Source organism: Rhea americana, unplaced genomic scaffold, assembly GCF_003343005.1.
Source record: "Rhea americana isolate MKP2758 unplaced genomic scaffold, rheAme1 scaffold_84, whole genome shotgun sequence".
In the NCBI taxonomy this organism is placed as follows: Eukaryota; Metazoa; Chordata; class Aves; order Rheiformes; family Rheidae; genus Rhea; species Rhea americana.
In genome coordinates this window covers 360,480-372,193 of record NW_028187023.1, presented here as the reverse complement: position 1 = coordinate 372,193, position 11,714 = coordinate 360,480, and the positions used below count along the sequence as shown (strand labels likewise).

Sequence of the window (11,714 nt, the reverse complement as noted above, 5' to 3'; positions counted from 1 at the left end):
AAAAAAAAAAAAAAAAAAAAAAAAAAAAAAAAAGACTGAGTCTGAATCATATTTTGCAGTATGCTAAATCTGGATCAAACCTGAAATTCTAGATACTTTAAGATTTATTGTATCTGAAGTCCAGGTAATYGGTTATGAATCGTGGAAATAATGATTGCAAGGGACTTTTGGAGGTCTCTAATTCAACCTCAGTGAGCAGAATTATCTCCAACTGATCAGTCATGGATTTGTCTATCCAGTCTTAAGCACTTCTAAGCATGGAGGCTTCCACAATCCATCTGGGAAACCTATTCCAGTGCTGCGCTGCTCTCCTGGTGAACAATCTTTCCCTAATGTCCAATTTAAACGTCCCAAGTCACAGTTTGTGGCCACTGCACCATGTTATCGTTAGCTTATGGGATTAATCACAGTAAACATGAAGGCCTGGTGAGGATCAGATGAACAAAGAGGGGCAGAAGAACCCTAGTTAACCTAGAATTGGCTGCTCCTAAGACTGTCAAAGGAGAATGATTATGCCATTGTCCCTGGTGCAAAACACGCTAAGATGYGTCAACCAAAGAAACTCCCAAGAACTCCTTGCCAGACTGTATTGCCTACGGGGTATAGGACTCACACCAGGGTTGTGGGGAAACATTTTGGAATTGTTTAAAGCTTATTATGGGATGTCTTTAAGGGGACTGTGGGAAAATGTGAAACTCACTATGGAACCTTTAGAGGAAGGACCAAAGGAAGGGATCAAGGTGAGCAGGGAGAAACAAGCATGGGAAAATAGAGGGAAAGGGGGATATAGGGTTGACCTGTAAACAGGTGCTGGTCAGTATACTTTTTGGAGCCCTGTGCTTGGTTGAAGCAGTCTATCTTAAATTCTCACTAAAACCTCCTTCTATCTTATACGTGGATACCCTCTCTTTTCTAAATAGGTACGTGTATAAACACTAGTAAACTTTAAACTGGACCAGCTGGTGAGTATTATAAGAGGTGTGAGTACTAGTGACTACAGGGGTACTGCAAACCTCCAGGACTCACATCCAGGTGCTAGCAGCTCRGAGACCACGGGATCTTGAGCTGGCTATTGGATAGACCGTGTGTCTAAGGCCAGCTACTGGCCTTCGTAATTGTGTGTGTGTATGTATATATATATGTATGTAAATGTTATATGTTTGTATAGATTTCACTATCAAGCTTCAATCCTTATCAGCTGGAGAGGAGGAATAGTATCAGGCTGTGCACGCTGTTCGTTTGTATGAACCCTGTGTGTGTTTATAAGGGAGCTGGTAAAATCACTGTATTCTGTTTATGTTGGTCTGTGTGGCTGTTCCCATGTGTGTATATGTATYGTGTATGTATGTGCCTACAGGGATATGTGTTCAACCTCACTTCTGCCTGAGCCTGGGAACACGAAGCCATAGCAGCCTCAAATCCATCAGGCTACTGGATTCAGCAACCTCTAACAGTTATATCATCACCACTACCAAGAAGAGTTCGGCTTTGCCAGTTTTGCAACTCTCCTTCAAGTAGCTGTAGCCTACTAATAGGTAATTTCTTCGCATCCTCGTTCTCCTAGGTTATATGCTGTTGCCCTTGGACAATCTTGATTCCCTCCACTGGTTCCTTTCCCATTTCCCAATATTTCTCTTGAACTGGAAGACCCAAATGTGGAGACAGCATTGCAAGTGTGGCCTTGCTATTGCAGGGAGGGACAATCATTTCCCTCAATCAGCTGGCTATTCTTCTGGTATTGTCACCTGCTGTATGGTGTGCCATATCCTGATGAGAGCATACTATTGGTTCACAGTCACCCTGGCGTTGAGTGTAACTCCCAGGTCTTCCCAGCCATGCTACTGTTCAGACAGTCATTTAACTGCCTGATGCTGTTCTTGGGCTTACATCACCCCAGATACRGAAATTTGCATTCATGAAGTTTCTGTTGGCCAAGTCTCAAGTTTCTCAAGGTCCCTCTGAACTGAAATACTACAGTTTGCTGTGTCAGCTGCCCATTCCATCCCAGCAAATTCAGTATCATTCACAAATTTGCTTAGGTTGTGCTCCATCACATCATCTACTGCATTTAACTTGAAAACACCTAACTCAGTATCTTTAAGCTGTTTTTCACCTAGTCTGGCCTCTGTTCGTACCCTATCATTAAAATTAATTTTAGTAAGCATCTGATCACTGTTTGTGAAATTTGCAACAAAAGAGGCTTGGAATCTATGCCTTTTGCACTTAGTTTTTACTTCAAATTTTGCAATACCTTCATAAAGAAATCTTAAGAAATGTTTCTTAACATTTGAGAAGTTGAATGTTTCTAAGAGTATACCTTGTTTTGTTTTGTTATACTTTCAGTGAAAAAATAGGCATCTAGGTTCATTTCACAAATAATGGTTATCTCACAAATAATGAATATGTATGAGGAGATTTAGAACTTGCATTTAAAATCATTCACACACATTGTGTTTCAGCAGTTTATAACTGCTTTCTGTTTTGTCAGACAAAACATGCTCTTTGCATGCATCGCCAGGCCAGAAGCTCAAGGACAAGTGAAAATTGTTATGAAGAAATTTTTTTTTGTTGTTGTTACTGTTCCTATATAAAAATACAATCATACGTTTAGCCAAGGTTGCAAAGCAATTCAAAGCTGCTGCAGAAGTACTTTTGTGGCCTGTTTTATTTTTATTTTTCAAAGTAGTCACTTGTGCAGCTATGAAACATTTTACATAAGAGACACTCAGTGAGACCTTTTCTATATATCTGGTTTGCATTGTTAGAACAGTATGTCTATTGCTTTGAGCTTCTTGATATGCTTAAAGGATCTTTGCATGAAAATTGGCATTTTCCCATGTCTCTGGACAACAATATTAAGCCATAATTCACCCATTGTAGTTTTCAGGCCTGGGAAATTATTTTTGAAATACTAGATCAGAGCAGAGAGAAATATGTAATGATTATTTTAGTTGTTTTTCTGAGTTTTTGTCTACGGAAATAACTGTCTTTCTGAGTAAGAGTGAAGGACTGCTGTTGCCCATTTTTCTGCTGTCTAGTTAGAAGATTCTCACTTCACTTCTGCTTTGCCAGCTCAGATGGATCTATGGAAATCAACAAAGCAAAGCAAACAGCAAGAAATCAACAGCAACCTGGAAAGGTTGGCAAAGAGGTACCCAATGATGGAAGATGTAGGAGTCCAAGGCACAAAACTGAGATGTTATGAGTGACATAATACCTCTCAATAAATACCACTACAGTCACTGGTGGTTTGGGGGGGATGTCTGAAATGAACAGAGTGGGAAGATACCATCTCATGCCCTTTCTTGGAGTACTGTTTCAGCAAGATCTGAATCTGTTCAGCACGCTTTTATTATTTAATAAGCTGCAGTACAGTATTTTCATATCCTAGCCCAGAATTAAAAAGCTTAGTACTAATCAGAAGTTAGCTGTGTTAAACATGGAAATTTTGGAAATTCCCTCAACTGCAAAAATACTAAAAGCTGAGAGAATATGTGGCCCTGTTCTTACACTCTTCCCTATAACTCTTGTACAGTCCAGTGTCAGAGAGAAAAAATACTTTTCTGACTCTCTGTGGGCATTCTCACTGAAGTGTTGCTCATGCTTAAAAAAAATGAAATGTCATTGGGTTTTAAATATTAGAAGCAAATCTTCCTAAACTAGGTTTACTTGTTAAGTTGCATGTGACATATAAATCCTCACATCCGAGTTACACTTTCATTGAGGATGAATTATTAAAAACCAGACATTCTGGATAATATAAATCTTCAAATAAAGCTTGCACTGGACTTTAATTGTGGCCTTTTTCAGAGATGGGATGTGGTCAAACAGGGTTGCAGATAGGATCAAGAAGTACGGAGTAATTAGGTGTCATGTCTTCAGAAAAGGGTAAATGCTGTATTAGACATCATCTGAAAGACATACAGATAGACAATACAAATCTCAAATACAATCATATATACAAACAATTAATTCTTCACATTTGTTACAGATTTTACCTTAAAGGAATGTATCTCTTGTTAATTCAACTAAACTGAGATAGAAAGCTAGGGGCTAGTCTGTTTGGCATTTTACTTTTTATAGATCTGAGACACTGCTTTCAGGTTCATTCATGTTAAAGCACAAAGTAACGACATAGTTTAGGTTGTTTTGTTCATAATACTTAAAAATCAAGTTGTCTTTATGTAACTTTAAATGTGACTAGCAATATAAAATACATCTAGTTAATTCACTGGACAAAATGACATAGCAAATTTGAGCATCTACCTTTAATAAATAATGTAAGTAGTTTTCTGAACTAAAACTTCTCTATAGTTATCCATCACTGTGTTTATCTATAAATAAGGGAAATTTAATTTAGTTATGGTGTTATTTTAATCCTCATGTAAGAACTTTGTACTTTTTATTTGACGTATGCTTTTTTGCAAGTATAACATGTCAGAGCGAAGTCCACCAGTCTAAGAATACAATATGAAATAATGAAGATGCACTTTTGCTGCTTTTGAAAAGTAGTGTGTTGGAGCTGATCTGTTCAGCTGGACTTCAGTAGCAGGCAAAGTACAACTGCAGAGAATGAGCTCATTCATTCGTGCGCGTGTGTTTCTTTGCCAAGCTTCACTTGAAAGGAGAGGTAAGGTGCCTGCCTAGTGCTGTTTTCCTCAGTTGCTTTCTTAATAATTTATAATACTGAGTTTGCTTCTAGAATTAAATGGATCTTTAAATCATTTCCGTGCTTACTGTAAATATAAAGGAGGAAAAAAGACTGACTCACTCAAAAATGCAGGAAGAAAAAAAGGGCTAAAAAGAAACTCCTAGATCCAAGTACAGACTTCCCTGAAGTTTAGTGATGCTTGTGGCCTAGGTTTTTATCTTAAATCCTTTTTAATGATAACAATAATAAAAACAAAATAGAAGCTTTCAGGAAAAGGGATGCATGTGTGACAGCAGGATATGCAAGTCCAGCATAACTTTAGTATTTTAAGGGAAACCCTGTACTGAATTTTAGAGAAGGTAATTTTCCAGTTCATTAAGACATTAATATCAAATGACTAGCTTTGGTTATATTAGCAGATTGTATATTGATCAGAATTATTAAGGAATAGCTTTAAATAGAGTAGAAAAGTCTATGTTTTGTTTTTATATGTTTGGAATAAAAATTAATTCTCAGACCTGAATTTTGCTGCTGTGATTTACATTAGACATTTTAAGAAAAATATGCTTAATAATTTTTCACTTTGGAAAACTGTTCTCCAAATCTACTATTGAGTCCTGAGATTTATAAGGAATGTGGCTCTGTTGCAATGCAAACCACTGTGGAGACTGGTACTGGCCTATGAAGTCTCTGTGCTGACGCTGGCAGRAAATGATCTCTGACCAAAGAACTGCTTGTTTGATCTATTTTCTGCCTTCGTCAGAGCCACTGCATGGAGCTCAGTCATTAAAAACAAGAACGAAACAAGGAGRGGAAGAAGAAGAGTTTGAGTAGTTTCTATCTAAGTAACGTGTCCCTTGAGAGTGTGGAAAACATTTGTTGTCCTGATTCAGTCAAAACTGCCATTGATATAAAAATTCCTCTTCAGTCAGTCCAGAATTTGCTTAAATGATGACCTCAGGATTTACTCTAGTAACAGCTTAAGACTTATTGTTGTGTTGGATGAAGGATTATTAGCTATGTAACCCAAAAAGGAGAACAAAATGGGGCTCAAAATTCTTTTTATTATTTTTATTGAATCCCTGTGCATTTTGATGAAGCTGAAGAAAAGGGTTCTAAATTGTTTATTGAGCTGGTTTTCTTTTCCTCGCTTCAAACATTGACCCATTGACCTATTATTTAAAACTATAGATGAAAATTCATACAAACCATAGTCCAGATGTGTGGAAGTGCATGGAAATATACCTCGTACTCAAAAAGCCACGTTGCTGAGAGTTGCAAAGAGTACTCTCTTTGCACTGCAGATGGCTGGAGAGGCCAGTGTTTGTGCCAGTTCATCCATTGCTCTCTCTTTTTAACAACAGTTTGGACTCAGGGAATAAGCAAACTTCAAATCTGGAAAATAGAAGATGCGCTTTTAAGTTTTGTCAGTATTATTTTCTATTACCATTTATCACGCATGAAATTATGTTATGCTTCACTGTCCAGCACGGCACAAAGTAACAAAGATAAGATAYGTTGCTGGGGCACAGCGCCAGACTGTGTCAGCAGAACCACCGGTCAGAAATGCAGTGTGACACATTAGGAAAAGCAAGTGTTTCTGAGAGGCAGGAGAAGGCAATTTCGGTAGAGGATCACTCTACCAAAAGCAATTGTTTCTCCCTCCTGACTTTCGTTCTGTAAGTAATAAGTCTTTCAATTTTCAATTCCAGCATTACAGCTCTGAAGTGTATTGCTGCAAAAGGCCTGACATAGAAGGAAGATGCTGTTGAAGAGTTCAGCGGGATTTATTGTGCTGCTGCTCTCTCACTGCACTGCGTCAGCGAGCACCAAAGAGGCAGTGGCCTTGGCTAATGCTCACCTTCTCCCCCAAAGAGGCTCTGAGAGACTGGCTAACATCGGTGACGAAGGTACTCAGGAGGAGAGTGAGTGACTTGGTTGCAAGCTTTGATGCTTTGCTGTAACATTTTCAGGCAAGGCATCTGAAAGTTCGCTCTACAAAAATATTTTGAAATACAAACATGACCTGCTCCTAAGTCCAAAAAGAGATCTTTAAAGCCCTTGCTCAGTTGCCACCTAACTTAAGACACATTATCTATTCAAAATTTCTGTCAAAAAGTATTTTGTGGCATTTGAAGACTTTTTCTTGACACCATTTCTTGATTGTGCCTGACACTTCAGCACCTAAATCTCATGTTTATCTACAACTGAGGCATCCCTCTGCCTATCTAGCTTGCAAGATCTAACTTTTCTAAGAATACATTTACTAGAATAGATCCCACATAAAATGCACACAAAATGAGGTTTGATTCATTTTCCTTTCTCACTGATGGCACTTGAGAGTCTATATAATTTACTTTCCAGGTAAACCTTCAGCCTAAATGACTTTCACAAGATTCATCTACTGTTGTTCTATTTYGAATAAATAGCATTCACTGAGACAGAAGAAAGGCAAATATGAGTGTCACTGTATATATTACTGGCTTGAGCATCGCTTTATGCTTTTATAACACATTCTATAAAATCATGGGATCAGGTCTGGAGTCAGACTACATCTACCAGGAGAATGTTCTAACTACTGGATTACAGAATCATCTACACATTTGCACTCTTTCAAGGTATTTCATAATTTCACACAGGTAGTGTTGAGAGTCAAAGTATTTTATTGATGGTTGCGGATTCTATTAAGCAATGAAAGGCCCCAAAGTAAGAYTTTGCAAAGTCTATGTAAATCTGGCCCGAGTGCCTCAGACATACCAATAAACTTATAAATTATAAAGGTTGTATTATGAATAATAGTATTTAACAAATTTAATCTATCTGGACTTCTACAAAGCCTGTGATACAACGCTTCACAGGATTCTGTGAGTTAAATCAGAGAAGATAAGGTTTCCTATTAATTTCAGTAGGGCCTGAAAAGAAAATGACAATGGCTTGAGCAGAAAGGGGAACTGTAAAGCTGAATGGAGACTGGAAGTGTTTTCTTACAAGTGATATTTTTAGTATTCTTATTAAATATACTGAAGCAAAAACAGGAATATACTAATAAATTTTAATGATAACATTAGGGAAATGACAATATAAAGAGTCATACAAAAAAACCCCAGCTGTTCTTGAGTAATAGAAGTGGGATGAAAAATAAAAGTTTAGGTTTTACTGCAAAGTGAGGGCTTAGCAATTACAAAGATCCAAAGAAGAAAGCCTGCATTAAAAGAAGCTATGATACACAAATGCTACCCTAGAATATATCAACAGAGTTGTTTCTAATGGGCCTTGGGAAGAATCAGTTGCACTATATAAGTCTATCTGGAACATTGTGCAAATTTTACCCGTATTCTAGGAGGTGAATTTGCAGTGGAAGGGGTGCAGAAAAAATGAGACAATTAAGGAACAGAAGATCTATTTTACACTAGATAATCAAAGAACTTGTTTATCCAAGCATAATTTACCTTAACAAAACAAAGACTGATTAAGAATATAATTGTCCTTGCTGTACGTCAGGGCTTATTACCAGGGAAGAAGCACTATTTAACTAAGGGAGAACATGACACAAGAAAAATATAGATGTAAAGTGGCCATTGATAAAATCAGATTGGGAATCGGAAGAATGTTTCTAACTATCAGACTAGCAATGGTTAGTGAGGTCTACAATGCTTTTCAGTTGGAAGAGATGAAATTTAATAATTCTGTGAAGAAGATTGCATGACATAATTGCCTGTGGGACCAGKAGTAGATAAAATGATCTCTCAGGATCTACGTGCTCTATTTCTTCCCAGATTGCTGGGAGCTTTCTTCCCCCTGAACAAACTCTTCAGTGTACTTCTGATCTGTTGGTCACAAGACCATTCAATGCGATTGACTMTTTTCAGATTGTGTTTAGGGGAATAAACTGTGTTCAGTAAAAGGGTCAGCAGGGCCTGTTAGGTCAATGTTTTTGGCAAAGAGAAGACTTTTTAATTAGCTTTTATTTTAAAACTTCTGCTTTGAAAATATTTTTCCTAGTTGATTTTCAACATTTTCTTTAAATATGAGTATATCTTGCCCTACTTTTCCTGAATTATCTCAATTTCCCAGAAGAACAATTTGTTTAATAAAATTGATTAATTTCTAAATAAAATGTCTACATTCCTATCAGTTATTGTCAGGGCAGAACATAGGTTTTCATCTGTGTGAAAAATTATCATTTTATATCTTTCATAGTCTGCAGGAATTTACAGAGATAGTCAAATTCTCAAGTGTTTATTAAATATAAATTACAAATATCCCATAATGTAATGACACAATGACATGCCTTTCAGCTGCATGAACTGCATAATTTCAATTCATGAGCATGTTTCCGAGTAATGGAATAGACACTGAATAATGTCCTTCTCTACAAAAATAATTATYGATATATGAATTCATACATACATATATTTATTTATAAGAATTATATTTGGGCTTTTAGAAATCTCACATTTAATTCATAAAAGCAGAACATTGCACCTTATCTCACAGTACTTGAGATATTGGTACTTGGTACTATTGTAATAGATAGTAGTGTACAGCAAGTAGATAGTAGTCTAATAGCAAAAAGTGTCCTTATAAGCCACCTACAGCTAAAAAACATTTCAGTCCAATGAAGAGGCCCATCCCAAGCCTTCTATGCCATTTTTATCACTCCTGAGTTTAAAGGATAAGCAATAAAATGGAAGAGCACTTCCACCTGTTTTCCTGTTATTACTATTCATAGAGCTGCAACTACACAGCACTGTAGTTCCATCCAGCACCTGCAGCCAAGTGATAAGATTTAGCCTGGAGTGTATGGATGACTAGAAATGTTCCTAAGAGAATCTCCAGATTTTTTTTTTTTTTTTTACTTGTGTACTAGCAAGAAATGTGCTTTAATGTCTTCCTTTTATCAATGCACACATGGCAAATTTAATGCATGCAAGGATGTTGCAAGTGCCTGAAGTATAAATTGATTAAAGAGGAATTAGATCTATTTGTTGAGAATAAGGCTATCTCCACTTATTAAACACAGTGGTCCAACACATGGCGTAGGGAATTGCTAACTTACTGACCACTGATAACTGGGAAAACATAGAAAGAGAAGAAGCAGTCTCTACATTCCCTGTTTCTTAGGCTTTTTCTCTAAGCTTCTGCTCTGGGCCCTGCCAGAGACAAGCTATCAAACTGTATCCACTATGGTCTGACCCTGTAAAATATATTAAAATAGTTATTTTAATGTGAAATTCTCTTTTGCCTTTTCAGTCACTTTTCCATCATCAGTGCAAAACCGCTCTTCTGTTTTACAGCTGGATGACAACCYCTTTTTGAATTTCTGAAAATTTCCTGTATATTTTGCCCTGAAATCTCCCCCTTTGACTAAGTAGATGTCCCACCTGTTGGACTGAACTCAGTCTGAGCCATAGTTTCCAGTCAGATCAAAGCAATCATTCACTCACTCTAGAGGACAGAGTCCAATATCTAAAATTTACTATATGAACAGAAACTTACTTTAAAACTTACCTTTTTTTTTTCCTACTCAGTCTACCCAAAGGATTGCTTTGAGATTTTTCAGCGCTCCTCAGGAAGTTCCAAAGATGGTCTGTATATCATCCAACCAAAGGAAGACCCAATTGTTGTCTATTGTAATATGCAGGATGGTGGCTGGACAGTGATCCAGCACATTACAGCCAATAGTACTGTCGACTTCGACAGGACCTGGCAGGATTACAAGTATGGATTTGGCTCTGTTCAAGACAACTACTGGTTAGGAAATGAATACATGCATCAGTTAACTAGCAGTTCCACACAGTATATACTTGGAGTCAAGCTTGTAGACCTAAATGCTGAAATCAAATGGGGACAGTATGAACCATTCCTTATTGAAGATGAAGAGTCTCAATACCGAATCAGGGTTGGTCTGTACCAAGGCAATGCCACTGATGCTCTGACCCTGGATACAGAAGCTTATCTCCATGACAACCAGAAGTTCACCACCAAGGACAGAGACAATGATAATTTCTTCCAGAACTGCGCTAAATTAGAACATAACGGCATTGCAGGGGGAGGCTGGTGGTATGACGCATGCGCTGGCGCAAATCTGAACCGTAGGGACGTGATATACTGGCAGAAGGACTGCAACAGGATACGTGTGTGCAAGTTTGCATGGATGATGATCAAACCCATTGACCGTGGCTTGTCATATATAACTGAGTCTTGTCCATGTCAGAAAGAGGAACTGTAGATAAACCATGTGTATTTTGAAGGGAACATAGTAAACAAAGTTTCTAGAATATCTTTGAAAAAGTTTTCCTTCTCTGTTAAGCACAGTCTTTGGATTTCCATTCTTCAGCTAGCTTGAAGCACTAACATATCCTGTGACCATTTCTTCTAGATGAAATTACACATACTGGATTAAACTACTCCAAAATTTAGAGGTGTAGGGATCTATAGTTTTGGATTCTCTGTTGAAAAAATCATTCAGGTGATTAATTTTGAATCTGGATCTGAGATTCTAAATTCATCCCAAAGTTTAGAGTCTTGGGAAGAATGGGGTTTTTCTTCGTTCCTACTTTGGGCTCTTCTGGTGCTAAATAGAAACTAAAAAGTACTTACAGATTTGAATATTGGCCATTTCGTTTATCATTTTCTAGGGCTAGAAAGGGAAAAATATGTGATACATTACTGAAATCTCCTGTCCTAAAACAAAGATGTAGGTTTTTTTATCATTTCATTAACTTTAACTATCTGAAAGAGAAGGAAGCAGACTCACCAGTTCATAGATTTTCTATGTGAATCRTGATTCTTTGTAAAGTGACTGAAATACAAATAATCAAACTAAACAGTCATGATTGAAAATTTAGTCCTGCCTCTACAAGGGCTTTATGATAGCATATAGTSCAGAATTGGASCTAGGACATGACAGATATCTATCAACCACAAAAATGAGAATGGAGCTCCCTGTCAGAAACTCTGGGTTTCACACCTAACTCCTCTTATAGCTAAAATACTATAAAATCGATTCTTTAAATCTTTTGGTATTGGTCTCAGAGTATGATGTCCTGTAGCAGACACA

The 11,714-nt window shown here is 37.2% G+C and overlaps 1 protein-coding gene across 1 annotated transcript; it reads left to right on the top strand.

Annotated features, from left to right (window-relative positions):
* Positions 1-4,477: 4,477 nt before the first annotated feature.
* On the top strand, positions 4,478-10,899 carry LOC146585195 (fibrinogen-like protein 1-like protein). The gene is made up of 3 exons (XM_085323324.1): positions 4,478-4,630; positions 6,364-6,561; positions 10,183-10,899. The coding sequence occupies exons 2-3, from the start codon at positions 6,414-6,416 to the stop codon at positions 10,881-10,883; spliced, it is 849 nt and encodes a 282-aa protein (XP_085179450.1). The 5' UTR covers positions 4,478-4,630; positions 6,364-6,413; the 3' UTR covers positions 10,884-10,899.
* The last annotated feature ends 815 nt before the right edge of the window (positions 10,900-11,714 follow it).